Source organism: Triplophysa rosa, linkage group LG24 (assembly GCF_024868665.1).
Source record: "Triplophysa rosa linkage group LG24, Trosa_1v2, whole genome shotgun sequence".
In the NCBI taxonomy this organism is placed as follows: domain Eukaryota; kingdom Metazoa; phylum Chordata; class Actinopteri; order Cypriniformes; family Nemacheilidae; genus Triplophysa; species Triplophysa rosa.
The window spans coordinates 10,995,714-11,023,020 of record NC_079913.1 but is presented as its reverse complement, the minus strand read 5'-3'; the positions used below and the strand labels follow the sequence as shown (position 1 = coordinate 11,023,020).

The 27,307-nt window shown below is 37.3% G+C and overlaps 1 protein-coding gene across 3 annotated transcripts in view; it reads right to left on the bottom strand.

Moving 5' to 3' along the window:
- sema3c (sema domain, immunoglobulin domain (Ig), short basic domain, secreted, (semaphorin) 3C) overlaps positions 1 to 27,307 on the bottom strand; it is a 48,488-nt gene that overhangs the window by 3,217 nt on the left and 17,964 nt on the right. For all 3 annotated transcript variants that reach the window (XM_057324210.1, XM_057324211.1, XM_057324212.1), the window contains 15 exons: positions 18,025 to 18,185; positions 17,164 to 17,226; positions 14,551 to 14,670; positions 12,500 to 12,590; positions 10,252 to 10,371; positions 9,236 to 9,378; positions 9,041 to 9,155; positions 7,880 to 7,949; positions 6,972 to 7,116; positions 6,065 to 6,287; positions 4,823 to 4,911; positions 2,546 to 2,587; positions 2,204 to 2,361; positions 1,622 to 1,689; positions 87 to 217 (listed from right to left, as the gene is read on the bottom strand). In XM_057324210.1, the coding sequence (XP_057180193.1) occupies positions 87 to 217; positions 1,622 to 1,689; positions 2,204 to 2,361; positions 2,546 to 2,587; positions 4,823 to 4,911; positions 6,065 to 6,287; positions 6,972 to 7,116; positions 7,880 to 7,949; positions 9,041 to 9,155; positions 9,236 to 9,378; positions 10,252 to 10,371; positions 12,500 to 12,590; positions 14,551 to 14,670; positions 17,164 to 17,226; positions 18,025 to 18,185 (1,739 nt within the window). The remainder of the gene's footprint in view (positions 1 to 86; positions 218 to 1,621; positions 1,690 to 2,203; positions 2,362 to 2,545; positions 2,588 to 4,822; positions 4,912 to 6,064; positions 6,288 to 6,971; positions 7,117 to 7,879; positions 7,950 to 9,040; positions 9,156 to 9,235; positions 9,379 to 10,251; positions 10,372 to 12,499; positions 12,591 to 14,550; positions 14,671 to 17,163; positions 17,227 to 18,024; positions 18,186 to 27,307) is intronic.

Below are 27,307 nucleotides of genomic sequence, written 5' to 3'. Positions count from 1 at the left end.
ACCTAGTGTTGTGTTTTGGGCGGGGTTGTCTGGGATTCGAACCCTGAAACACCGAACACTGTATTGTACCGGTAAGCCCCACCCACCTCTTTCCTCCGATCATTATCTCTCTGAATGAGCCATTTAACTGACGCCTGAGGAGATTTGGGTTGACACTCCAGGAACGTGGTGTTGTTTTTAACTCCATACTGGGTCATCTCCACTGCATTCCTGTAGGCTGAAGTAAAACATCAGGTGTTGGCCAACTCACACAATCTCACACACTGTCATGTACAGTACAGTAACAGCACACAAACTTAATTAGGAATTAACCGGTGGACACAAAGTGAAAAACAGATGCAGAGGTGTCCTTGCGATGGGGTCAAAGTTCAAGGCGTGCAGTAGATAAGGGCTAGATAAGCACGTAATTGATGAAGTTATGTAAATGATATCATAAAACGACATCTGTTTGGACGTGGTCGTGTTGTTAGTTTTGTTTTGCGCGAGTCAGCTGGGGAATCATTTTTGATATATTTCTGGTGTTTCCAAATGTTAAATAATGAATCGTCTGTGTAAACGCCAGTATCAGGGCCAATTCACAGTGTTTGAATTAGCAGATGTTATGCTCCCCTTGGTGCAGACTTGCTTTCAGAGAAAGAGAGAGTGAATGAGAAAGTTAGACTGTGTTCACATTTGACTTCTTTTTTGACAAGAAAAAGTTGACCATGGCGCTTTTTAGTAAAAAGAAAAGCTTTGGATTGTGCACGAAGGCAGCTCTGACAAACAGATTCATACAGGCTTCATAGGCAGCGTAATGGAATTCTATTTGAATTATAAACGGAGAGCGATAGCCAATCACATATTTAAAAACTACAATGCTCATTTCTCGCTAGAAATGCAATCAAAAGTTTTTGAAAGTCCAAATCAAATTGAATTGATACAAAACTAAGCTGCAACCGATGTTTCGGCCGACGTTTTATCTTTTCCGAGCTTGACCCTGCTCGACCAATCTCACCTTCCTCTCACATTGTTATGGAAACGAAAGGTCTCGCTGCTCGCTTGTTATTGGTCAGCTGTGAAAAAGGCGCATGACGTAGGGCGTTTTTTTTTTAAGAAAAGTTGAAAGATTTACTTTAAAAGACAATCTGAGCTGCGGAAAAACATGGCAGCGGTGGCATTTAAAAAAGCGCTAAGGACTTTTTTGAAAACACGGTTTAGTGCATAGGATTACAGTATAATGTAAAACAGACGCCGGCAGCCTCAAAAAATAAGTCAAATGTGAACATAGTCTTAGGTAGGAGAAAACAGAGACACATGAATAGTAAATGAAACACATAAATCCCGCTTTCACATAAACAGCCAATCACTTTTGAGATACAGGGTGGCATGTTACATTTTAGTTTAGAACGCGAATGGGCAGTAGCTGGGCCAGACTGATACGTTACAATAGTGAAAGACAATCACAATTTCTATTTCATGCCGACTTTAAGCACCTCTAACACCATGTGTTTCTTTTCTTTTAAATCAAAGTGTCATTATCAAATCTGCTTAATAGAAATCTAATTTTCCCTCTGTTTCAGCACATACTTTATTTACCTAATTTAAGAGTTACTATTCATGCGGGCATGTTGTAGCGCTTTACCTTTCAGATTAAAGCCTCTGCACTGCGTCAGTGGATTTCCTTGCATAATGTCCTGCCTTCTGCTTCTCCTGAAATAACATTTACACAGGATTAATACGGCGTGGGTTCATATATACGTTCTTTCTCCCTACTTTCCCAATCTCTCACTTTTAATCGACATCCGTGTCTGAATGTTTGCACATTTTGAAAACATACTTCCTGTCAAATTTTATCTTCACTTCTTAAAACTAACAGACGTTCAGCTGTCGTTCCTGTCGCGAGTGTAGTGAAATGAGATGTCTGTCATTTCAACTTCATAGAGGGAGTGCCTTTAAACAATATTTTCCTTACTCCACACGTCCGACAGCAAGAGAAAATGTTTGTCCAGGGTATCGGATTAGTTTTTAATACGTCCCGTTTTGAAACAATTCACTGAAGGCTGTATAATATAAATACCCATGAATATACATTATGCGTCCTTTTCCGTTTGATCGACATACTGTATGTGTGGTCTGTGCACTAGCGACCCCAAAACAAAAATAAAGAATTAAAATGACATTACAGGTGCTGATGTTCATTTCTCTACGTGTGTAGTGTGTATACCTCTTGCCAGTGGGGTAGAATCGGGAACAGCTGATTCCGTCCCAAGCACAGTATGGGTCCCGCGCTAAACAGCAGTCAGCACAGGCAGAGCCGTACGCGTTACAGCGGTGCAAAGACACCTGGGATACCCCGTGCTCAGAGCTAGCGTAAAGCTGTTGCTGTAACATAAACAGGTTATCACAAAAGATGTCCAAGTAACCCAGAGCACTAGTGACATGATAATAACACATTATTAAAGCTACACCATTTCCCCCGCAACAATCTGCTGCCGCCCTCGCTTGCTATATGTGGATGTTAGTCACAAACCGCATCTGGATAAAGGAGATAACTGAGTTTAGTTACCTTTTTAGAAGAGATTCTTAGGTTGGTGATGGGAGACTGCTTCTGAAAATTGAAAAGAGAGTAACGTAAAAAACATGAAACTCATGTTTTATGTGGTACACTAAATGAATTTATTTAAAAAAGAGAGAAAAACAAAGTGTGTGTATCTCATTCATAAAATGACAGGAAAACACCTCTTCTGTTGTAAATCTTTTAAATTCCTGTATTAAAATCATTTTATAATTTTCAATTTCACGCAATGAATCGATTCCAAAATAAATGTTTGTGCTTATTTAATATATGTGTGTGGCATGTACAGTATATTTATATGCAGGGGCGTAATTTCCACTGGGGACATGTCCCCCCCACTTTTCAAAATCCTGTTCGTGTCCCCCTCACTTTCAAATTTGTTTGTAATGATTTTTTTAACCACACGCCGTCATCGCCAGAGAGAAGTAGGACCGTGCAGGACACAGAGAGTCTGCCTGTGTCAATGCGAGCGTCGCGTGCACACTCTGGACTCTAAGGACTCGTTCTTTTAACAGCAGTTAGTGTTTATGACAAGGCTTGACAGAAATGTGGGCTTCCCTGGTCGTTGTTTAGGTACGTTAAACCTTTTAGAAAGTCATCCGGCTCGTCCGCAGATTCAGGTTTACAAGCCATGTTTTCGCATTTTCCCCCTTCATGAACATCAACTTTTGCTTCGCAATAAAAACACCATTTGGTTCATGGTTTAATCAATTTAAACAATCAAAAACAACGCAAAACATAAGTATTCGGAATTTGTGATAGGATTCAAATCAAAAACATTTTCCCTCATTTTGTGTCCCCCCAGTTCTCAAACCAAAGTTACACTCTTGTTTTATATGTATATAAATACACGAACATAGACGCATGTATTTAAGAAATACGAGAAATATATATTTATATTGATGCCTAATGTAAATCCTTTATTATTTAAATATACATTATGTAAATATTTGTTAAACATATGTTGTCAGGGTTCTGGTAGACGGAGAGCACACCACGGAGGTAGATAAGAAAAAGGAGTTTATTTCAAAAACGGGAATATCCAAAAACAGGTAAGTATTTCAAAAACAGGTAAGTATACTTATCGGGGTAAAGAATTGCAGTGAAGACAACAAGACTGAACAGGGAAGAACAAAAAGGCGCAAACTTAAATAGAATCCTGATGATGTGATGCAGGTGTGGACTAATCAAAAATGGTGGATGTGCGGTGCATGCTGGGAAACTGAGTTCAGAACTCCGGGGAGAGGGAACGGGTGAAGCGAGCTGGCGGTGACGACATGGGGGGCGTGGCCGGTGGTGCTGAAACCGTTACATATGTATCTATGTGTGTATGCATTTATACAGTATATACATATAAATACACACTCCACACACACACACATATTATATAAACACAAACATTTATTTTACGAATCGATGAATCACGTTTAATCGATTTGACAGCACTTGTGATGTTATATAGTACACAGATAATTTTATTATTAATAAAAAAAGTACTAACAAGATTTTGACATGGCAAGGTTAGTTTGAGCTATCAAATGTACTCTTAAATAATCCATAAATTAAAAAAATATTTTTAATTACATCAATATAGTGGTAAATAGTATAAAAATGTATGTGAATAATTATTTGATTTTATTGATTTATTTTTTGTGTATAACTATGCTTGCCTGGTGTTTTCTTTTTCTTAATCTGAAATAATGTATGGTTTCATGTTATATGTATATGTATCTATATTATTTATACTTTACTGTATTTATGTTATTGCTACTGTACTTTCTGTCAGACCTTAAATAAACCAAATAAAACATTAAAAAAACATTTATGTGAATACTACATTCGTAAGATTTGGGCATGAGTGTTTTAAATTACATTTTACTTTTAATAATCATGGGCATCCCAACAATAAACACTTAGTTTTCACACAAAACCACATTTCGGGTATTTGGGAACTGTTGTTTTTTTGTGAGCATGTGCACGAGCATGTAGGCTATTGAGCTGCCAAATGAAACATCTCGCAGTGCGACCTATGACGTTTCACGGTCCGTAAATTGATTCATGACATCCAAACCTTTTTCAAATATTGCCAGCGTTTAAAGCATACCATAAGAAACCTCACATCACATCCTTTTCCAAACCTCACACCCAGCCTTCCAATTAAAATCTCCCGTCTTTTAAACAGCATCCACTTCTACTAAACTCTTTGTGGCACCGCCAGCTTTGCACATACGGTCTCTAGAGACTTTGATGTGTGGCGAGAAGTCAGACCTTAAACACTTCCAGCTCCTCCAGGATCAGATCCTCATCCAGAGAGCCTTTTGACGGCAGAACCACCAACTTCTGCACTGTGCCTTTATCTGTGAGGAGAATATCAGAACATCAGGAGGGATCTGAACACAGACTGGAACAGCAAAACATTCTCAGAGAAAGCCTTTAGTTTAACTGTTTCCATTGTTTGCAGATTTCTGTGCACGTGTATGCGTATGAGTTTGTGTTTTGATTGCGTTGAGTGTCAATTCTGTGAAACAGATCTACAAAATACAAAACAAGATTTTCATTTTGGGGTGAACTATCCCTTTAAACCCGACGTGAGGGCTACTTTCTAGTTTTGAATATGAATTACAATTACATATTATACAATTTAAAAATGCAAAAATAATTTGAATTATAAATTTGTTACAATCAGTAGCACATTGCCCATTATCCCTGCGAGTCTCCAGAAAAGTCCTTAGAGGTCATACATGCAGGGTCAATATCAAGCCATTGCCATGGACCGAGAAACGAGGACAGAGAATCCTGCACAAACTCTAGAAATTCCCATTTTAAATCCCCTACATAGCTGAAAGGAACGACGCCAAGGAGCAGGCAGGCGCGCTCCGCTCTGAGTTCTTGGCTTTTTATCAGGAATTTTGATAGGCAAATACAAACAGCTGTGATTTTGATTTCCCCCAGAAAAACCTCCAAACCTCCAAATGTCCATATTCTTGTTCCCTAGTAACCGCAGAGCCCGCCTGCTGTCGTGAATCATCTCGGATAAACAAGCTTGCGCGCCCTCTTTATTCATTCAAACGTCTTATATCTCGGTTCAGTGACACAGAAGGACTGTTAACATCCTCTGGTTAGCTGAATCATGCTGAATAGATAGATAGAAACAGCTATGGTGTTAATTGGATTGGATGAAAGGGCTTGGTTTGCTAAAGCTATTTTGGTAAAGACACTGCCCCCTAGTGGGAAATAATTCAAGTAGCCACAGAAAGGATGAATGTTGTGCTAATCCCACAAGCCCGTGTTTTCCATCTGCCGCTCTCAGTTTTAAATAGAAAAGGCTTTTTAATTCGTAGACAAGGTCAACAACAAGCAGTCAAAGTTAAGTGTGCCAGTTCTTACTAAACATAGATATCATAAAGTAGCTCTTGAAATGGATTGTGGGATAATTTTAACTCTGTCTGCTTCTTTGAATGAGTAACTCTTTAAATAAACCACTAAGTTTGTTGTTGTGTAGGACTTTACCTGTGCCCAGAAAGAGGACCTGGTAGTGGCCATCCGCAGCCAGGACCTGGTCCACAGCTATGGAGGTGTACTTGTAATCTGCATGCGTCCGCACCACCAAGGGCTTCCTGCCGACCGGGTAAATGGGGTTAAACATGACCGGATGATTCCTCACGAATGTCACGACATCATCTGGAAACTCTTTAGTACTCTGGACGTGAGGCGTGAACGCGCCACCGGGACACTGAGAGGAAGAGGACAGAAGACATTAGACAAAGGTTAAAAACTGCCTAATTCAATAAATCCTGTTCATCTTTCATCACTCTAACCCAAAACCACAGCTATGCATTCATTTGGTTTATGGCTACCATATGAAACACATCAGTCACAGTATTTGGTGACTGTTGGTGAGCATTTTGCTTAAATTTTAAGACAAACTAAATAAACTACATTTTTTTAGAACTTATAATATATTTTAGAATTTTGAATTATAAATTTTTTTTGCCTAAGCTACAACTCCCCTGCACTACCACTACGGGCCACCGGGGGTAGCAGCCCACAGTTTGGGGGGCACTGCAATAGTAATTTATTATGAATTAAATCAATGAAATTCAAGTACATTAAAGTCCTTTTCAATATGACTGTTACTAAGATAAAGTAAGTGGTATTTGGCTGGTCATGTGACCTCAATATGTCCACCATCGCGTGAGACCTTCAACCCTACAATAAAGCTAAACTAAGATAAATAATAATTCAGAAAACTGATGAATTGCTAAATAATAAATATTTCTCACTACAATATGAGAACTGTGAACAAAGGTGCGATGACATATTGTTTTAATACTTTCTAAGGTTTTATTATGGCGCTACAAACAGAATGCCAGAGTGACTGTACCAAGGCTTAAGCAAGACATTAGGTGTGACTCACAGTTCCCGGTCGTGGGTACGGGATCCGGCCCTGGAAAGCCACCCATTGGAAGTTGGGCCCTTCTCTGTGCGCAAACGGTCCATTGAAAACCGTCAGGATGTCGGCCATGTTGTACACACAAACAGCCGAGCCTCGAAATACAGAACTGGATAGAATGATACACAAAACATAAACTTAATTTCTCTTGGAAGGCTTATCCACGAGACTCAAGCCACATGGAAAAGGTGTTTCTCTTATTTTGGTTACATGCATGGTTTGGCCTGTAAAGTGCATATTTCGAGGAGACAGTTGGACAAAGACTTTCTTTGTTGAATGGCAAAACACAGAAACAAAAGGAAACTAGATCAAATATAGCGAGGAATAACAGAGAGGCACAGGCAAAGAAACGAACACTGTTTGGCTTGGCCAAACCCAAACCCATTAGAAAACCACACAGGTCCAACTTGGTTCAGCAGCTCGGGGAAGATCATGGGGTTGAGAGGAAATGTGTTTGAAAAATGCAACCACAGTTTGGAAACCTTGACCGAACCTTATTTAGCCACACCTCAAAACAACCAAACATCCATCAGAAGCCACAACAGAACCCAAACCACAACAAATACATTGAAGTAACATCTCATAATTGTTTTTGTTTTTTTGGAGCAAATGTTAAAGCAGAGCAAATAAAAACTTACATAAAAAAAGTTTCAAGTAATCACTTGTGTCTCCTGTTGAGTTTATACAGCGATCTCAATCATGTCTCAAACTGTTCTAGGTAAAAGAAAATCATCACAGCAGAACGTCACTGGATGACCTCATGAACTAACTTTCCCATCCCCCAGCACCCTCAGGTGTGGTCACATGTTCTCTAACATCCCAGCATCCCCTCCCCAACCTGATGGAAGTTCCAATATTCCTGTTGGCTTTACCTTGTGGAGGTGAAGACTCCAAAGACGAGCAGGCCTTTTGGGTTGTCCGTCTCCAAAAGAAACACATTCTCTGGAAGGAAAGAAACACCCACTCGCTCAGTGACTGAACATTTGTCATTACACATGTGTTCTAACAGGAACAATGGAACACAACAGGTGAAAGAGTGTTAATCTAGCGCAGGTGTAACCTCTCATGTGAAGATCAACCGTGTTGAGTGTTTTATGATCGTTACAGGATTTTAATGAGGTGAGAAGAGTTACGTATGACCTGTGGATGTGTGGAACTGTAGTGGTTTCAAAAGCCAAAAGTTTTAATGGAAAGTCGCACTACAGGTAAGTACTGTATGAAATGAAATGAAACAAAATAAAATAAGAATTTGCGAAAATTTTATTTAATGTTTAAAATGCATCTCAACAATGGCCAAAATTATAAATTAAAATAAAATAAATGAAAAAATAAAATACAATTATAATGTGCAAAAATGTTATTTAATGTTTAAAACGCAACTCACCAATTGCCAAAATTATAAAATAAAATGAAATAATGTGAAACAATTTTATTTAATGTTTAAAATGCAACTCACCAATGGCCAAAATTATAAAATAAAATGAAATAAATAAATGAAAAAATAAAATACATTTATAATGTGAGAAAATTTAATTTAATATTTAAAATGCAACTCACCAATGGCCAAATTTATAAAATAAAATGAAATAATGTTAGAAATTTTAATTTAATGTTTAAAATGCAACTCACCAATGGCCAAATAATACAAAGTAAATGAAATATTTTGTTTTCAATTTTTAGTGTATAAATAAAAAAATGTTTAGTGTATAAATTATTTGGCATCATCCAATTAAATATGCACAAATTTTCAGTTTGCAAAAAATGGTTAAATAAACGTTATTATTTCATCATCTTTATTATTTGTTTTAATGTGACCAGCTGCTTAACGCTTGGTCAAAAGTCGGTTCAGTATGTTTATGCTTATTTTTTTACTGCATGCTTTCAGTTGCAAAATATTGCTAAAAGAGTTACAAATATTGATGATTTTAACCAAGACTTTTAAGACTAACTGCATTATCTACTCTTAACTAGAATGTTGAATTTGTCAAGATAATAAGCATAACGTGTGTGTAAGCGTGTGTGCGTAGTCTCACCAAGCTCATCAAAATGGGTCTCGGTACCATCCTCTTCCAGAACTGAACACACCATGCGAGCCTTCAAGAATGTGGTCCACTTGTTTACCAGACTGCGTTGTCCACCCATATCATTCTAAACAGATGATTGTGACTTAAAATGCATTCTCGTATAAATCACAACCATAGAGGTGTGTTGGATTCACAGACACTTACTGGACACACCCGGGCCACCATGGTGTGGATGTTTTTAGTGTTTCCACTGCTGTCAGTCAGTCTCTCACGCAGGAAGAAGTAAAGCTTGGCGTCGTTCGGGTCCAAGCCGTCAGGAATCAAGTGGGCATCAATAAACACCGGCTCTAGTCAAAACAGAAGAAAAATGTATATTAAAACAATCATGATCTCATCTTTGTTTAGCTTCATTGAAGTTTATGTAAAATATGATATAGCTTCTATTTTATTTCACAAATTTAGAGCAAATAGGTTTCTCATTGTGTATGATAGGGTAGGATAATACGACCCCTGTTAAAACATTATGCATTTACAGTATGTTTTCGTTTTTCATTGTAACTAGATCTGTTCTGACCTCAAACAGTTCCTTTTGACGTGGATGACAGCCTTTACTTGTGGTTTGTGTATTATTTTACTCAAATGACATGGAAAGCGAACATTTCATTTAATGTTTAAAATAAAAAAGTTATTGGTGGTTAAAGTATACTGATGTTATATACAATTTCCTGACAGAGCTTTCCCTCAGGATTGCTCTTTTATAGCTCAAACACTGAAACATAGGTTTAAATTGTACTTTTTTAAAGTATCAATTTTGTCTTTGTCTAATTCCTGATTGCTTGAGAGTAAAAAGACACATGAGTCAGTTGTTGAGTGTAGGTGTATAAAGATATAAAATTAATGTTGATAGCATCAGCTCAGGAATATAAATAAACACAAGTGTGCTGTATAGCAAATGTCTGAGGCAAAGGTTGAATTCTTGGCAAAAGAATGTTGTTGAGTTCTTGTCTGACACTTTGAAGGCGACACTTTTTTGTTTTCTCGTGGGGAAAAGTTGAGAGGTAAGAGGTTGAGAAAAGGTCTCAGTGTGATTTCTATTTAATCTCACTGCTGTCTGGAAGAACACTGTGCCATTTAAGAGATCTCATTTGTGACACTTGATGTAGGCAAACATCGAACAACATAATCATTTTGATGTAAAACATAGCAGACGTGATCTGTACCACTCAGCCACTTGGAGTTATGTTGGTCCGTCCTCACTGCATTTCTGGTGGTCAGACTTCTAAAGATGGCCGCATCAGTCCCCATGAAGTCAATGTACATTCCAGAGAACAACTCTTGGTCTGAGACACAGACAAAAAGAGAAACTCAGTCATCCTTATATGCATACACTCTTAAAAATAAAGGTGCTTAAAATGTTCTTCACAACGATTCCACAGAAGAACCATTTTTGGTTCCACAAAGAACCATTCAGTCAAAGGTTCTTTAAAGAATCATCTCTACTTTTTAACAATCTGAAAAACCTTTTTTCGCCACAAAGAACCTTTTTTGAAACAGAAAGGTTCTTCAGACGTTAAAGGTTCTTTATGGAACCAAAAGGTTCTTCTATGGCATCAAAGAACCTTTTTAAGCACCTTTTTTTTAAGAGTGTAACAGGTTATACAGTGATCTTTTACATCAATTTTTTTTAATCTTTTCAATTACATGTAACATATTTAATCAATTACATGATGTTACATGTATAGTTCTAAAAACTTATGTAAATATGTTTAATTTAATGAAAGGTTCATGATACTGTGTCTACCCCTGACGCGGCACCATGCGACCCGACAAAAGACAATAAAACGCATTAGAACCCATTATAATTTTTTATTTTGTCCACACTGGATGCGGTGCGGGTTGCGTCCGGTGTAGACACGGTGTAAGAATATGGCTGTTAACTTGCCAAATGACCATGGTATAAGCGGGATACTCCACAGCTAGCCGCGCGATAAAGGATTTTAATGCACTTCGCAGAGGCAACCACCCTCCGATTCGCATCGGGTGGTTCTTGGCCTCCACGTCGTGCATTAAAACCCTTTATTACACGGCTCGTTGGAATGCTTGATTCTGATTGGCCAGTCGCGACATTTGCAGGTTCGTTATTCCCAGATAACAACCTCTCAAAACCAATAACACACGGTAACCCAGATGCAGCAAATCATTTTGACGGGTTTTTTTGACAAATTAAATGTAAATTTATCTTTTAATAACATATATGACATTATATTTACAAATATTTCAACCAAATTGCCTGTTCGTGACGCCTGAACGTCGTTTCTTACCTTAAAACCGAAAGTAAACGGCTTTTCCTCACAGAAGGTCTGCATTCGGTAAAAATGAGCTAATCAAATATTTCTAATTCACAAGTCCAGCTTTTTTCTCATGTGGCAAGTAGCCGTGTAACAAGCCAGATAATTTACAAGCAGCCGGCTGTTATCGCGAAATAAACCCCTTCAGTGTGATCACACTGGCGGGGCTTATTTCTGCGATAACAACCGGCTGCCTGTACATTATCCCTTACATAACGCACGGCTAGCTGTGGATTATCCCTTACTTAATGGCTCCTACAACTGGCTTCAATAGAAGTATTTACAATTGTTTTTCTGAGGCTACGATAGGTCTGCCTTTACAAGCTATAGTTCCAAATAGTTTCCCTATGGGGAAAATTTATATGATTTTCCGGGATTTCCGGGCCCCGACTGTTGCTCTGTATAGCGGCTGCATACTTCCTCGCGGTGTTCTTTCTTTACTAACGCTCTGTCTCCATTCCTCAAATCTCTTCTTCCTTTCATCACTGCACAACTCCATCACTTCATCACTCTGTGTTGCAGAGGCCCCATGGCTGACGTGCGCAGCTCGGGGCCAAGAGTGTGATGGAAATTTGTGGACAGACGGCCGACAGTGAAGGCTGCAGTCTGTCACGTCCAGGGCTTTCTTTGATGTCGTCTAGACCGTTCTGAACAATTTCCCTAACTACTTAAAGGGATAGTTGAAAAAATCCATAATTTATTATTTAAAACCTGCATGTGACTCTTTCTTCTGTGGCACACCAAAGAAGATATTTTGCATCCATATGCGTCCATACAATGGAAGTCAATGATGCATGAATAAATATTCCTGTGTGTGTATGTGCAAATGTGTTTACAGTATGTTCTACTGCTTTCTAATAGCTAATAGGTGCGTGAGCGCAAAGATGTGTGTAATAAAGCAATCTCTGTCAACAGCAACCCAACACCTACCAATTACAGATCAAAGCAATACGAGGGTGACACTGAATGACCCAACACGGTCACATCAGAAAGGAAGATGAACACTTTGTGGGTGTTTGGTGACACTACGGGGTCATTAGTAAAGAGATCACAGAAAGCATGTGTGTCGTGGTGTGAACAGGGAAGCATGTGATATAAAGACGTAAAAGATGTCACTTACTCAGCATGACTGAAACAGTGTTGACTTGTGGGTTGAATGAACACCTTCCTTTGCCTGATTCGGCTCGTGAAGAGATGTGAAATACTTGCTCCTGCATATGAAGATGAAAACATGGGCTAGTATTGTATTATCAACATGTACTGTATTGTGATTCAAATAACATCTCAACCGGCTTGAATCGTCACATATTATCATCGATTTCCAACCGGCTCACAGTGAATCGTTACATCCCTACTGTTTATGGACACAAATGTTGACCAGACCTTATCCTGACTGTCTAGTTTGGTTATACAGTACGTGTCTATAATGTTTTTCGAAACATAAATCACCCCAACATTTCTTCTTGCTATCATTTTATCCTACTTCAGAATCTATTCTCATTTTTTATCTTGGCTTACGTCTCAGTCAATGATCTCTACATGAAGAGATTTCCGAGTACAAGAAATTTCCTAGCAGTGGTTTTGGAGAGCTGCCTTTCTTCTGATTGGTTGAGCAGACTTGACCTGAGGGTTCCAGGTTTCCGTAGCGACTGCCAATGTTAGTGTGTCCTTCCTCTTTGGTGTCACAAGTATTAAGGGAAACGACAGATGTAACGTGCCATCGGGAAGTTGGCCGCAAGGATATTAAAGGGATACTTGACCCAAAAATGAAAATTCGGTCAACATTTACCTTCGAGTTGTTCCAAATCTGTATACATTTCTTTGTTCTAATGAACACAGAGAAAGATATTTGGAAGAATGTTTATAACCAGACAGATTTTGCCCCCCATTGACTCCCATAGTCGGAAAAATACTTGATCATTTGTTTTTTTTTGTCAAGAATGTAGGACAGTTCTGGGGCACTTTTACAGCCATTGTATTTTTTCCTACTATGGGAGTCAATGGGGCAAAAATCTGTCTGGTAATAAGCATTCTTCCAAATATCTTTCTCCGTGTTCATCAGTACAAAGACATTTATACAGCTTTGGAACAACTGGAAGGTGAGTAAATGATGACAGAATTTTCATTTTTGGGTGATCCCTTTAGATGTTAAATACTTGTCTTCTGGCACTGAAACTTTTAATTGGGTTTCACAAAGTGACAACTGCACACTTTAAAAGGTTAGAGGTCATTCCTATTCCAGAATTTTCTTTAATAATATGTCTGCTGGTTTGCAGCCAAAGAAACGAGACGGAGACTTGGAACAGAGTAACTGCTTTCAAACAAATGAAGAAAAATAAAATAATCTAGACGCTAGACTCGTCACTTTTCTTCTGGTCTTTGTTTTTTTCTTCTCTTCTCACCTCCTGTTTTCATCGTTTCTCGTCTCAACTCATCTCATCTCATCTATTCTTGCCTTGCCTTCCTCATGTCTCTTCTCTGCTCTTCTTCAGCCTTGTTGCATCTTCTTATCGCACTCCATCTCCACTTTTCTTTTTTACACTCATTCACTTGTTAGTATATTTTTCATAGACTTTCATAGAACCATTGTGTAATTTATAGCGACATCTAGTGGTGAGGTTGCAAATTGCAACCAATGGCTCACACACCCCTCCCTTTCAAAGCACTACGGTGGATGGCACAGAACTTTCGCTTCTTTGCCGAAGGGGATAACGTATGTATTTGACGAAACGCGCTCTGTAGAGCAGTTCATTTAGGGCTACTGTAGAAACAACATGATGAATTCCATGTAAGGGGACCCGCAGTGTAAGTAGATAGAAATAGCTCATTGTAAGGTAAGAAAAACATAACGTTTCATTTTGTAAGGTCTTTATACACCTCTGAAGACATAGTTATGTATATCATATTGCAATTCTCTCATTAGATCCTCCAAAAACAATTACACATCACTTTAAAAGGATTCAAATGATCTTTAAATGAAGCCCAATAATACAAACACATATTTACCAGAACATTGGGCAGGATTTTGTACCATTGTACTTTTAAACAAAGTCCAATTTCCAAATCCAGTTTAATCCACTTTAGATGTCTGAAGCAAACACAGACAAATTAAAGTGAAACTGGACTAATTCAAACGCTCTTGCTGCTTTTCATTAGTTTGTGTAAACTGACCTCAGGACGTCTGCCACGGTTAGCATATGCACACACGGGACTGTAGGCTCCACTGCCGCAGATGAACAGATGCGTTCTGTTATAGGGCTGGATTACTCGTAAGAAGTTTCCACAGCCGTGCTGAAAAGAGAGACGTCGCAGATTTATTTATCAATTACTGAAAAATACATCTTTTAAAGGGACAGCTCGCCCGAAAATGAAATTTATTATTTCACTCATGTCAATCCAAAACTGTATTCTGTAATTATTTTGTCCGGTTAAAAGGAGATTTTACTCGTACATGGATAGTTCAAAATTTCATATCTCAAATTTTTTTTTTACAGATGATACTGATCAGAAGTGAGAGTTTATATAGGCAGGAATTCAAGGCCCATCTAGAAATCCAGGAATCCCAATCTTAGGTAACGCCAAACCAGCTGGACATGATCCTTCCAAGAAAGAGGAGAAGAGATGGACGAGTAAAGAAAGAAAAGAAACGGCAGGGGAACAGTTAGAAATTTGGCGGACTGTCCCGAAACAGCAGCTGCTCTGTGTTAGCAAGCATGCACATACGCTCACGTACGGGTCCTTGAAGAGCAACTTTAGAAAAATAACAACACTTCCAAGAGCACACGCCTTTCCATGCTTTCTCTTTCACATTTTTGTCATTAATATTTCTTTTCCTGTGGCAAATATCAACATTATCCTCCTCTGGCTTGTATCCGCGAGATTTATGGTACATCACCTTTTTCTTCTGCACAAGTCTTCGCAGCTCGTGGTTCACGTACAGATCATGCAGAATTAACAAGAGGGAGCACTATAAACATGTCTTAATAATATTTACAGCTCTGGTAGTTTTTCCCAAATGATGCAGATGGGTTTGGGTCACGTGTGGTCATGCAACGCTGCTGATACTACTGGGAATGAGGGATGGGGTATACCCCTGTGAGGAGGGGAAACCTAACAGAGAGGGGCAATGATTCAAAAGATCCAAATAAAACGTCTGGGAAAATCTGTGGTGCAAACTGTTATTTAAACACAGGCACATGCAGTCGATGAGGAAAACGGTCAAGAAAGAGTTTAAACACAAATTTGTCAGAATCTAGCTGCAAACTCAAAGCAGCATTCATCACCACCCTGTGTCACTTGTTACCACTCTCTCACCCAATGTTAACCCTCCTGTTATGTTTGGGGTCAAACTCTCAATTCAGAGAACTCAGTAAACAAATGTACAAATAAAACATACACTAATCAAAAAGTTAAATGTTGTTCTACCATTTTATTTAAAATATCAGGTAGGTAAAGTGTGAGTAAAACGAGCAAATGACTATTTAAATTTGAGTAATTTGTTGTGTATTAAAAAAACAATATAAATCCAAACATTAAATTGGTGCTTAAATTTGCACATAACAGAAGGGTTAAATACTTGTACAGTATTTTACCACTGTATTTCAACCTAATAAAATGTAGGGGGAACCATTCAAGAACACAAATTTACAAAAAGAAGAAAGGAAAAGGATAGAAATAATTAAAAACGACTTCAATATTATTCATATTAATTGTATCAATTAATCTTACTAAAACAAATGTCCTAAAATAGGTTGAATTATATTTAAATACTAAAGAAAAATAACTTTTTATAATATTCATAATTTTACACAGTGACTGACTTTGTATTCAAAGAGGATGATTTAACTAACAAAAATAAGGTTTTTTCGGATTTGAGTAATGGAATTTTGGAGTAAACATTTGTTTGATCATGCTGTAATGACAATAATTTTACAATACAAAAATAAATAATGTTAAAAATAAGCTTGACTTTTATAATGCAATGCAAAATATTTTTTATGTAATTGTTCAAGTTTCAATGTATTTTTATTTCTAATTCAACTTTTTTGCTCTTTTCCCCATAGTTTCTTTATTAATTTTCTTAAATAATGAGGGGTTTCTGTATATATTAGTAAAGAGCAGTACATTCTTCTAAACATATTTGGTGTTTCAAGAAAAAAATACAGTTTAGGAGGGTAAGTAAAAATTCACTGAACTTTCCATTTTGGATGAACTTTCCCTTTCAATACACCAGATTTTTGACTGATCCAATACAGCTTTGCCTCTGGCTCTTGTGTTGTAGGTGTTAGGAAAAGCTTAGCTGTTATTTTTCTTTGGCCAGCTGAGAACGTCCTCCATTCCTGTATTTCACGCTGTTCTAACACTCATAATTAATGACAGACAGAGTCAAGGTGTGACCTCCCGCTGTGCTATAGACAATGACTGAAGACTGATGGGTTCACAACCATCTGTTTATGATCCACCCGTGACTGTCCGAAATTGTGAAAATAAGAAATACACTTTTCGAAACAACACGTGCAGCTGCTTCAGATCAAGGTCAAAATCAGAAGTATAAACACTGATTTAAAATCAGTTCATGTGTTGAGCTCTTACGATTGGTTCGGGACTGGTTTAATTCATTGCAGTGATTGTGCGGAGAATAATGCATGAGATGGCAACACTTCACCAGGCAACAAACAAGTAAGAGTCTAATCGAGAATGCATCAGCCTTCACTGTGAATCAAAGACATGAAAGACGTGGCCAAACATAAATTTCCGGGTGTTTAGAAGTGTCAGTGTTCTTACTGTGGGGTCTTTGCCAGCCATCTGACATTCCTCGACCTTACTGGTGGACGCTGGCCAGAAGATCTGAGAGGAAACAGAATTAATGGGAAATTAGAAAAAAATTATAGGCATTAAATGTAAGTGCATAGATATTTAATTGAAAAATAAATTAAAGTCACATACAGAAATAATGTCTTAAATTGAATGTGTAATGATAATAATGTGTTAAATTTCAACGTATACAACTGAAAATTATTTATTTTATATTTATGCTACCATTTTAATCGTGTGTAATTAATTTAATAGTAGTTTTTAAACATTTTGGAGCTAAAAAGCTTTAATGCGATGAAAAGTGAGCAACAAATAAATCAATAAATACATATTTTTAAATATGAATTCTATATTTTACCTCCTAATAATACATTAATTTTCATACATTTAATATTCTGCTTTCTAATGTAGAGATTACTCTCAAAGTAAACAAAAGTCACATTTTACAAAGGTCACATAAATAAATAAATAATTTAAAATAATTGTATATTTCATCTCTTAAAAATATGTGCATTTTATTGTAGACAATATTCTGCTTTGTAATCCAGAAATGACTCTCAAAGTAAACAGAGGTCACATTTGATCACATTTACTTTTGAGACGTTCTCGTCAATTTTCAAGTCAATTCAGGTGGAGCGAAATAAGACCAGCTGACAACCATTCATCTCACATGTTTCGCCAGTCTTCGTTGGACTTGAACAGATAAACGTCAATAATTTATGCCAGTTTTGTTTAAATTCTCTCCTCAGGAGCAGATTTTGGTCACCATTGGCTTCCATTCGACCATTGGAGAATTACACTGATATCGAGAGGCAGTGACCGTTCTCTCACCTTCAACGTGCCGTGGGTAATGTTGTTGATATCCATTGAGAGTAGATGATCCTTACAGCCCACGTGCATCCGGTCTTGATCTTCATCCATGAAAAGAATCCTGTAGTCCATGGGCTTCTCGGACAAAGTGTAGTGCTCAAAGGACTGGGTTTTCTGTAGTTCTGTAATACACATTTACAAATGTATTCATATTTACGCAGACACTTTCAGACCTTTAGTTTATTCAATGTCCTATGCATTTGACCAACTCATGTATTCACTGGGAATTGATCCAGTAGAGCTATAAGAACACCGCCTTTCGCACAAACAAACATGTTTGTGAGATTGCGGTGTTTACCTTCACTGCTGACAACGTTAAGAAGCTGTTGAACCATGACCTTATTCCGAAACATAAACACTTCTGTTCACATACTTATAGATGCCACGAGATGCAAGTCAAAAGCATCAAAGTCTTTCTAATAAAGAACCGACACATGAATATTCATTGTTTTCTTACTCATTCAAGGATGTATAGACAAGTGGAGGCCACATTCTATAGCCAACCCCTCTCGTTTTACTTTTCAATGTCCAGATATTTTATTCACAACCACATTCCTCTCACTTTTCTGCTTTCAGCAACATATAAAGAGATGCTGCGATGAAGCACCTGCATTCACAATGATTCCCATCAACACAAAACCAATTCCCACCTTCTCCAGTGAATGATAACAACTCCATTCCCAAAGCAGGACTGTGCAAAAGTCTGAATCCAATACATTATTTACTTTACATTAATTGCATATTTAAATAAGATAAACTGTGCTACCTCAAAAGTAAAAGTTTCCTACAAATTCAAGGAATGAGGAAAAGCACCTTATGGGGGGTTCACACACCAAATGCGAATTAAGCGATTTGCGTGAGTAAATTACATACTGTACAAAGTCAATGCAAAGACACGAATAGACGCGAACTCGAGGCAGGCGATTCGAATGATGTGAATCGGGCAGCGCGATTGACGCGCGTTGAAAATATTTGTTAGCTGCCGTCACTAACGCGAAAAATAACGAACTTTTCCCGCGAATAAAGAGCGAGGAACTCGATTGTTCACGTTTGATGTGAACACAGCAATAGGCTTTAAGAAGTTTACAGAGGGTAGACGGCATGTCTCTCCCGACTATTATGGGATTATATTAGAGGAGAGAGCCTTGTCAAACCCATCAGTCTAATGTGGCTTTAATAAAAAGAGGCGCGCCAGGCAACAGATTATATCAGACGTGCTTCGAAGTAGCTTTAGATAGCATCTTAAACTGATATGAGAGGGACTGTAACTGCTTAACAAAGCTCTCATTGGAGAAAGTTCATGTGTTGCGTTCATGAGATTACAGAGATGCCCAAAAGACCACAATAACAAATGAGATCTATTTAATATCTCAAGTCCTTTTTTCTATGATATTTAATGGAGATCTTGGACACTTGTTTTGTGCTGCTCCGATTTTCTTTTTGAATACACCCTAGTCAGACTTCATCTCAACAACCTCATACCGGGCTCTGATCTGCCAAGATAACTTGTGCAGAGAACGTTAAAGATTTCAATATGAACTCAAATATTTCTGAAATATTAAATTCTTGCTATATCAAAGGATGTAAGTCTATCTTTTCTCCATTTCTATTTTGTGAGATGTCTCCAGAGAGCTTTAAAAGACCAACCTGTAAGCAATACATTTTCCTCCGGCAAATCTAGAGAATAAAGACATTGAGGCAGAAAAAAAATATAAAGGAAACAGATGTGAGAAGTATTTATCAAAATACCCTAAAGAAAGAGAGAGCTACCGCTACTGGTAAAGTTACGGGAGTAAATTAGAAACATGCAGCTTCTGTAACCTCAGAGTGGAGTCATGAAATCTCCCATCCATAAACATACATGGCCAGTATTAATAACTAAATTACTCCCCCATATAATAAAGCTATAAAGACCAAAAAACAACTCGTCACCCATTGTTTTCTTGAATAATTGTATTGCACTGTTTGTCGATATAAAGCACTGTGGTCTTGTGAGGTTGTTTCTCTATATGTCTTCATAAACAGCAGAATGATATATAAAAAATGCATATAGTTATGAATAATATAAAAGTTCTTGCTGATCTGACCCACCTGTTTCAGGTTGTCAGAACTAATGCGCCGATTCAAGGAGTACTGAGATGCAACTAAGAAAATGATTACAACTAAAAGATTTAAAACTGGGTTGAATAGTAAATTGCTCGTGTTTTTTCATGGTATTGTTGAGTCTGACTTTTACGTTCCCTGTCTTTCTAAAAAGATTTCTAATGAGACAGCGCAGTGGGAAATGATCAAATGATCTTCCCACCCCATTGATAAACACACGCGTTCCCTCTCTCGGGAGGTATCTGAGGTGTTAAGTGTCTGACCCCTGCATAGATATATGAATGCTTGTAGACCTTTGTTACAGTCACATATCAAAGTTAACATTTACGTGTAACCTCACCTGCAATGAAGGTTTAATGTGGTTCCATATTTGAGGTTTCACTTGGGAATACAAACTTTGGGAATTTACAGTCAAAGGTATCTTTTTAAACTCTTTAAAATTTCAAATCTTTCATTTGAACACCAATGGAGAGACCTTAAATCTCACAATTAAAACATTTTGTTAGCACAAAACATCATTTGAACCAATCATTTGTTAAAAACTTCAAAAATCTTCAGCATCTAAAACACACGAGTCCATTCGGATGGAGTATGGAGTATACCGTTATGATACACCATGGAAAATTGGCATACATCAGCCCAGTAAAGGCAAACCTTCTCACAACAGCCACGCAGTAACTTCTGAGAGAACCTCTGGACTCCTCTGCTTCCAGCAATCCAACTCACATTCAGGAGTCAAAAGCCATACACGTGATGGAATATGAATCAACGTCAAGTAAATCAAAACCATATTCCACAACATAAAGACAGATATGTAACTCTAAACCCATGACCAAACCACATCGAGAAGGCTTATGATAATCAACACGTTTTGTTTGTGATATTCCCCAACACACAGGCTGTATTAGTCATGGGCTTGACCACATTCTTACAGAGTTAGATCAAGATCAACCCAGATATGTTTGTAACTCATTCTGTATTGGTCCTTGAGTTGACATGATATGAGACCCGGGGTGGTGTTGATGTGATCGCTCAGTAAGGTGCTCTTTACGCTAATCTTTCCGTGTTTTTGAGAGGCAATGGGAACGTTTTCCTCAGAACTGTTATGTCTAGGCTTCTTCCCGAGCTCCTCGATGGGTTGATTTTGATATGTGTGAGTAAGAGGTCCTGTTGAGTTTGTGTAGTGAAAATCAAAGAGTAATAGAGGACTGGCGGAAGGAACGTTGATTCTCATCGTACTGCAATTTGCAACAATTTAAAATGACGTGGAAAGCAAAAAAGCTTTACCGCTGTTGAAAGCAGGTAGCAATACCAACCTAAGACACCAAAAATATTCTGTATGGCTGATGAAGAAATCTTTCAGGTTCAATCCAAGTTAAAATCTGTCTACATCTGTCTACATTTTTTTCAACTGCCAAAAATAGAATTAAATAAAAAATAAAATATTTGTTTAGAATATGTAGCTAGATTATTAAGTTAAATTAGTATTAAATATTAAAGCTTCCCTTCCCCTCTTACATGTTTTTTATTCCACTCAAACCCTTTTACTTGTCATTCATACAGCGCAGTCAAGCGGATCTAGTACAAGACACTTTTGTATAGGAAACTTCTTAAACATGCATTTTTAAACAGCACGAGAGGTTTATGGGTCTCAACGTGCCCAGAGGAGATCAACAAGCAAGACCCCATGAGTGCTTAAACACAACGTGCTGTACAAGCTACTGGATAAATCCATACTGTGGCACATGGCTATTGGACAATAGATTATATTCTGGTAGGGTTTAGGAAGTTTAATGAGTATTACTTTGACACTGATTTAAAAATATTTGATATTTTTCACTAGGTTACAAGCTTAGTGTTATACTAGTTTTTCTCTGTTTTGGTTCGCTTAATAAAGCCATGCTACTGTATTACAAAACAAAACAAAAAGCAAAGCAAAGCAAGAGCAAAAGCAAAAGCAAAAGCAAAAGCAAAAGCAAAAGCAAAACAAAACAAAACAAAACAACCCTAAATTATGTATGAGCAATAGTATAACCTATAATGTCAGAAGAAATTCCACATCATCAGGTTTAATTTGACCTCTATATTTCATCTCCTTACAAGGAACGTGTTTGTGCTGCTTGAGGTCATTAAAACAGATTAAAATCAGCTGTTCTCTTTTACAAGAGCAATTTAAAGTCTGGTGTAGGTTGCCCGTCCGTCCTCTGTTACGGCTGCCAATGCTTTAACCAGAGCCTGAAATGAGCCACAGATACCGAGTCCTAATCAGACTCAGATTAGAATCGTTACATCTAAATCCAAAACTGAGCTCAGTTTTGCAGTGTAATTTAAAAGTAAAAGAAACCGATTATATCAACTGGCTAGCCTATTATGTTTAATCAGCCCATATGCAGCCCTGGGTCTACTTTTAATAATATTGACTTATGTTTACATGCCGTCATATTATGCCTCAATCATGAAAAATGTATCCATTTGCCTTTATTTGAATGAAATTTTAAATACCATTTTCCTATTCCAGAGACAACAATAAGTCATTTACAGTAGATCAACATTGCGACATTAGCTAAACCAATGATGCGCTGTTGGGACGGTACGATTGGTAAGTTCTTCTTGGGAGGTTCATCCCATCGTGTTTTCTGTCTTTCACACTATACTGTCAAATAAAGCTGTAAAGGCCAAATATATATCTTTCAAAAAGTCATGACATCGGGTGCTTACAAGTCAATTTGGCTGAAGAAAGATGCTGACGCCACATCCTAATCAAATGAACACACATTTTATGAACATAAAAAGGTTTCAACCTAACTTTACTTATGAAACATGAAATCACAGAAATCAGCTTCCAAGGGCAAGTAAACATTTATAATGTATAATAATACATTTGTGTGTATTCGGCTCATACATCCATTACTTCCAAATGCACAACATCATTCGCCAGAAAATTACACCTTCAAATATAAGAATAACTTCCATATCAACATCTAAATCCAACTTTATTCTCAATTAGATTCAAAGACACTTTGCATGCTTAGCACAATTTGATTCAATCAATTGGAATTTAACACAAATCTGCTAATCTAAACATATTCAAAGTGTCACGAAGAATGTCAAAGGATCATCAGGTTCAAAACACACCCAACACAAGCTGAATGCGTGGACCCACTGAGAGTTACAAATTCCAGTTCAAAATCCGAGCCAAAGTTTTCTATGCTCCATTACGTTTACTTTACTAGCCTAAACTCCAATTACAGCCCCATCTTTTCTTAATTTCCCCCTCATTGCTTGAACACCAAAAGCTTGTTTGAATAAATTAACAATATGCAAATTTAACCGGCATGTCCCATTCATCCAGGACGCTATGGCGCCAATGTTGCTCGGGGAGACATATGGGCGGAGTCGGGCAACCGGTTCGAATAAATAGTTAAGCAGCAGCTTTAAACTATCAGAATTCATGTTCTCCATTAAGATGAAGTGCTTCTTGTCTAAAGACATGACTTTAAATGCCTTTCAGGAGCCGCCTTTGTTTTGTCAATAACACGGTTCTTTGGTTTAGTTCTGCATGGTTACACTCGGACAGTGCAACATGTAAGTGATTTCACACATACTGTTAGAGTCAAAGCAACTGTCCAGGCAACCTAATGCGTCATTCTCATTAAAACTCACAATATCATTGGCCCTGGTTCATCATTGGCCCTGGTTCATCATTGGCCCTGGTGAGACTATCTATCATTCTGTAAAAGGCTACCGGTGATAAGTATTTGCTAAGGCACTGTTGTTATAGCTTACACTTAGGGTTAAGGGTTGAAAGAAACCGTTTGTTCTACAGACATGAAGGATACCGCAAAATAATGGTTCTTGCAAGGAGAGATGTGCCATTGCTTTTATGAGTTATGTGACTCATGATTTTCACCTGGTGGATGGTTTCCGTCTTTATATTTATATGCTTTACTAAAACTAAAGCTATAAAAACGTTTCAGATGGTCAACATATCTACACTGTAAAAAAATGTAATTTTACAGAATTTGATGGTTTTATTTTACCGAATTTTCACATATTTTTGAAACGCAGTTAAAATTACAAAAACAAACTGCAAGTTTACGAGTTTGGCATAAAATTACATTATACTTAACAGAAATGTATTTTTAAGGTCTTTTTCTGATGCCCCAGCTGCCAGAATATTTTGCATGTATTTTTTCATTCTAGAAACTAGAATATCCATATTTATATACTGAGGTTATTTTAGTTTACTAAATCTAAACTATGAAAACATTTCTGCTTATTGAAGTCAAATGGTCAATATATCTAGAAACTAGAATATCCATCTCTATATTTATATAGCCTACTTCAGTTATTTACGAAAAAAGTCTAGTCAAATAAAATATTCTCCTATATAAACAAGGATCATTTTAGTTAAATGAAAATGAGAAATGTTGCCTCAGGAATAAACTGAGAAAGTAACATCTGAGAAAGATGAGGTACTAAATTATTCAAATATTTTTTTAAATAACAACCAACAACCAAATAATACAATGACAAAAGCACATGACAAAATAGCTAAAATAGACTCAAATTTACATTAACAAATATTCAAAAATATTCAAATAAAAGCTCATTCAAAATATTAATAAAAACTGAAAACAAAGTTTGAATAACTCTGTCAGCAACCACCCAGAACACTCTAGCAACCACAGAGCAACACCCTGGCCACACTACCCACAAAACCTTATGGTGTTTTGCACAGGCACGCATCTTACGCATATTATGTTCTGAAAATATGAAAATCTAGATCGATTTATGGCGATCATGTGAACGCAGGAAGAGGGTAAGGATGTGGTCAACACATCAAGACCACCCAGGCTGCAGGCTAACATGCGACAGAGTCGTCAGGCAGTCTATCCCCTTGACATTACCCACATTCCTCTGGTCTCTAGAATGGACACACACACTCATTCAACAAGCATTTAAAAATACTAACAGAGGAGAAGAAGACCTGCATACATTGCATTGCACACTGACAGCATCTGTTAGCAACTGACTGCATCAATTAGCATTAGCGGACATTACATTTTGACCCCAAATCCTTTAGGCAGACATGTCCTCTGGGGCAGCCAATCAGAGAAGAGCTTTTACTGCCATACTGTTTCTAGATACAATGGCTGTTTTGTACACTGTATTAAAAAACATTGCAGTGATCCTTATATTTTTACGGTTGTGTTTAAATTAGCATGCTCATTTAAAATAAATTGGCTAGTTGTCACAGCGCTTGCATGTTAGCATTAGCATATAGTCAAATTAATTATCTTAAAAATCCTCAAGGTGGATTTTCATGGTTTTTATGATTAATAAAAATATAACAATAATAAAATACATACAGCAATAAATAAATACATACAAAAATAATTCATTAGTATCACTGTATTGAAATTACATTGTATTACACCCTAATATAATATTACATAAATATATTATTACATCCCATCTTTGGTTAAGAGATAATTCAACGATAAATTCATTTATTCATCCTCATGTCATCCCAAACCTGCAAGTCTTCTTTTCTTCTGCAGAACTCAAAAGATATTTTAAAGAACAGTAAACAACATTGACTTCCATTGTATGGACACAAAACTGTGAAAATATCTCTTAAAATATCTTCTTTCACACTTCACAGAAGAAAGAGTCATACACGGTATGAATATTTATTTGGGGGCAAATTATCCTTTTAAGCATGCATTTCATAAAGTTATCTGCTGTAAAAAGAAGTGCTTTTTAAATACGATTATGAACGATTAATTCAGATTCTAGGTCATATCATTTACAGTTTTGTTGGATCCCACAATAGATAACAGCATAATATTAGCACAGAGGTCAGATGGGGTAGAACACTTGGCACCAATAAGGTTTATTAGCAGTCTCAGATTGGACTCAGTTACAGTGCACATCGCAGGGTTTCCCGCAGGAGTTGAAACAGTACACGTTAACCTACCCATCACGCTAATGTATGCCTTGCCCCAATTAGCGCTCTGCCTGATCTTCACCTGTCACCAACCCTCCGGGCCCCCCATGACCTTTCACCTTAACACGCGGCTCCCTCACGCATACGTAAACATGGTGCAATATGGTTGCATACCTACAGACAAACGTTTTTTATTATGGTTTGTATTGCCGCAGTTTTGCAACAAATACCTATTCCAGTTTAATTACAGTTAATTACTGTTTTCGTATTTTTTTCATAATTTTCATAAAGGGTCAGATCTCATCTCCCATTGACTCCCTATAGTATTTATTTTACCTTCAATGGCAGCATGGGGGATGCGATCTGTTTCGTTACTGACATTCTTCCAAATATCTTCCTTTGTGTTCAACCTGAGGGTGAGTAAATGATGACATACTGTAAATAAAAATTCATTAAGGGATGAAGGCTACACATGGATCTTCCTTTGTCTATTCCATTGCACAAATGTTTCATTTAAACAAACCTAGTAAAACATCCTCACTTTACAGTGTTGGGCATTCTATCCACTGATCTAGAAAAGCACTAAAAATCTTCGAACCATAAACCATTTTTGGCTTTAAATGCTATTTTTAAAGCCAGAGGCCTGCACCTTTTGAGAAAAAAACAAAGACTAATAGAAAATCTTTGAGGATAAGTGTTAGTGTTAATCATGTTAAATCCTCCATTACGATGGCTTGTTCTCTGTATTGACGGGCATAAATTGATCACAGCATCAGCAAACAAAGTCAACCAACAATGTTTACCAAGGTCAAAAGAACAAGAACAATATGGGAAAGACTAAATTCCCAAATTTAGAGATAAATGATATTCAGAAAATCACAGATATTGTCCACATCAAGCATTGAAATCCAGTCTTCTTGGTGGAGAATGTCCGAGTCCTAACCCAATCACTTATGGTTAGCCTCTACACATAGTGTGCAGATAAAAACATTTGTTGGCCCTAATCTGTGACTGCTGATAGCTTCAACAAGCTATGTTTTGTATCGAGCAGGAATTCCCCTGACCGTTTAGCACTGTGTTTATGTGTGTTTTCTTCATTGCTTAATATTTTACACGTGTTCCATATGTTCATTACTATCATCCAGATATAGCCAGATAATCAGGTCTTTTGATCTCAACATCAGACAG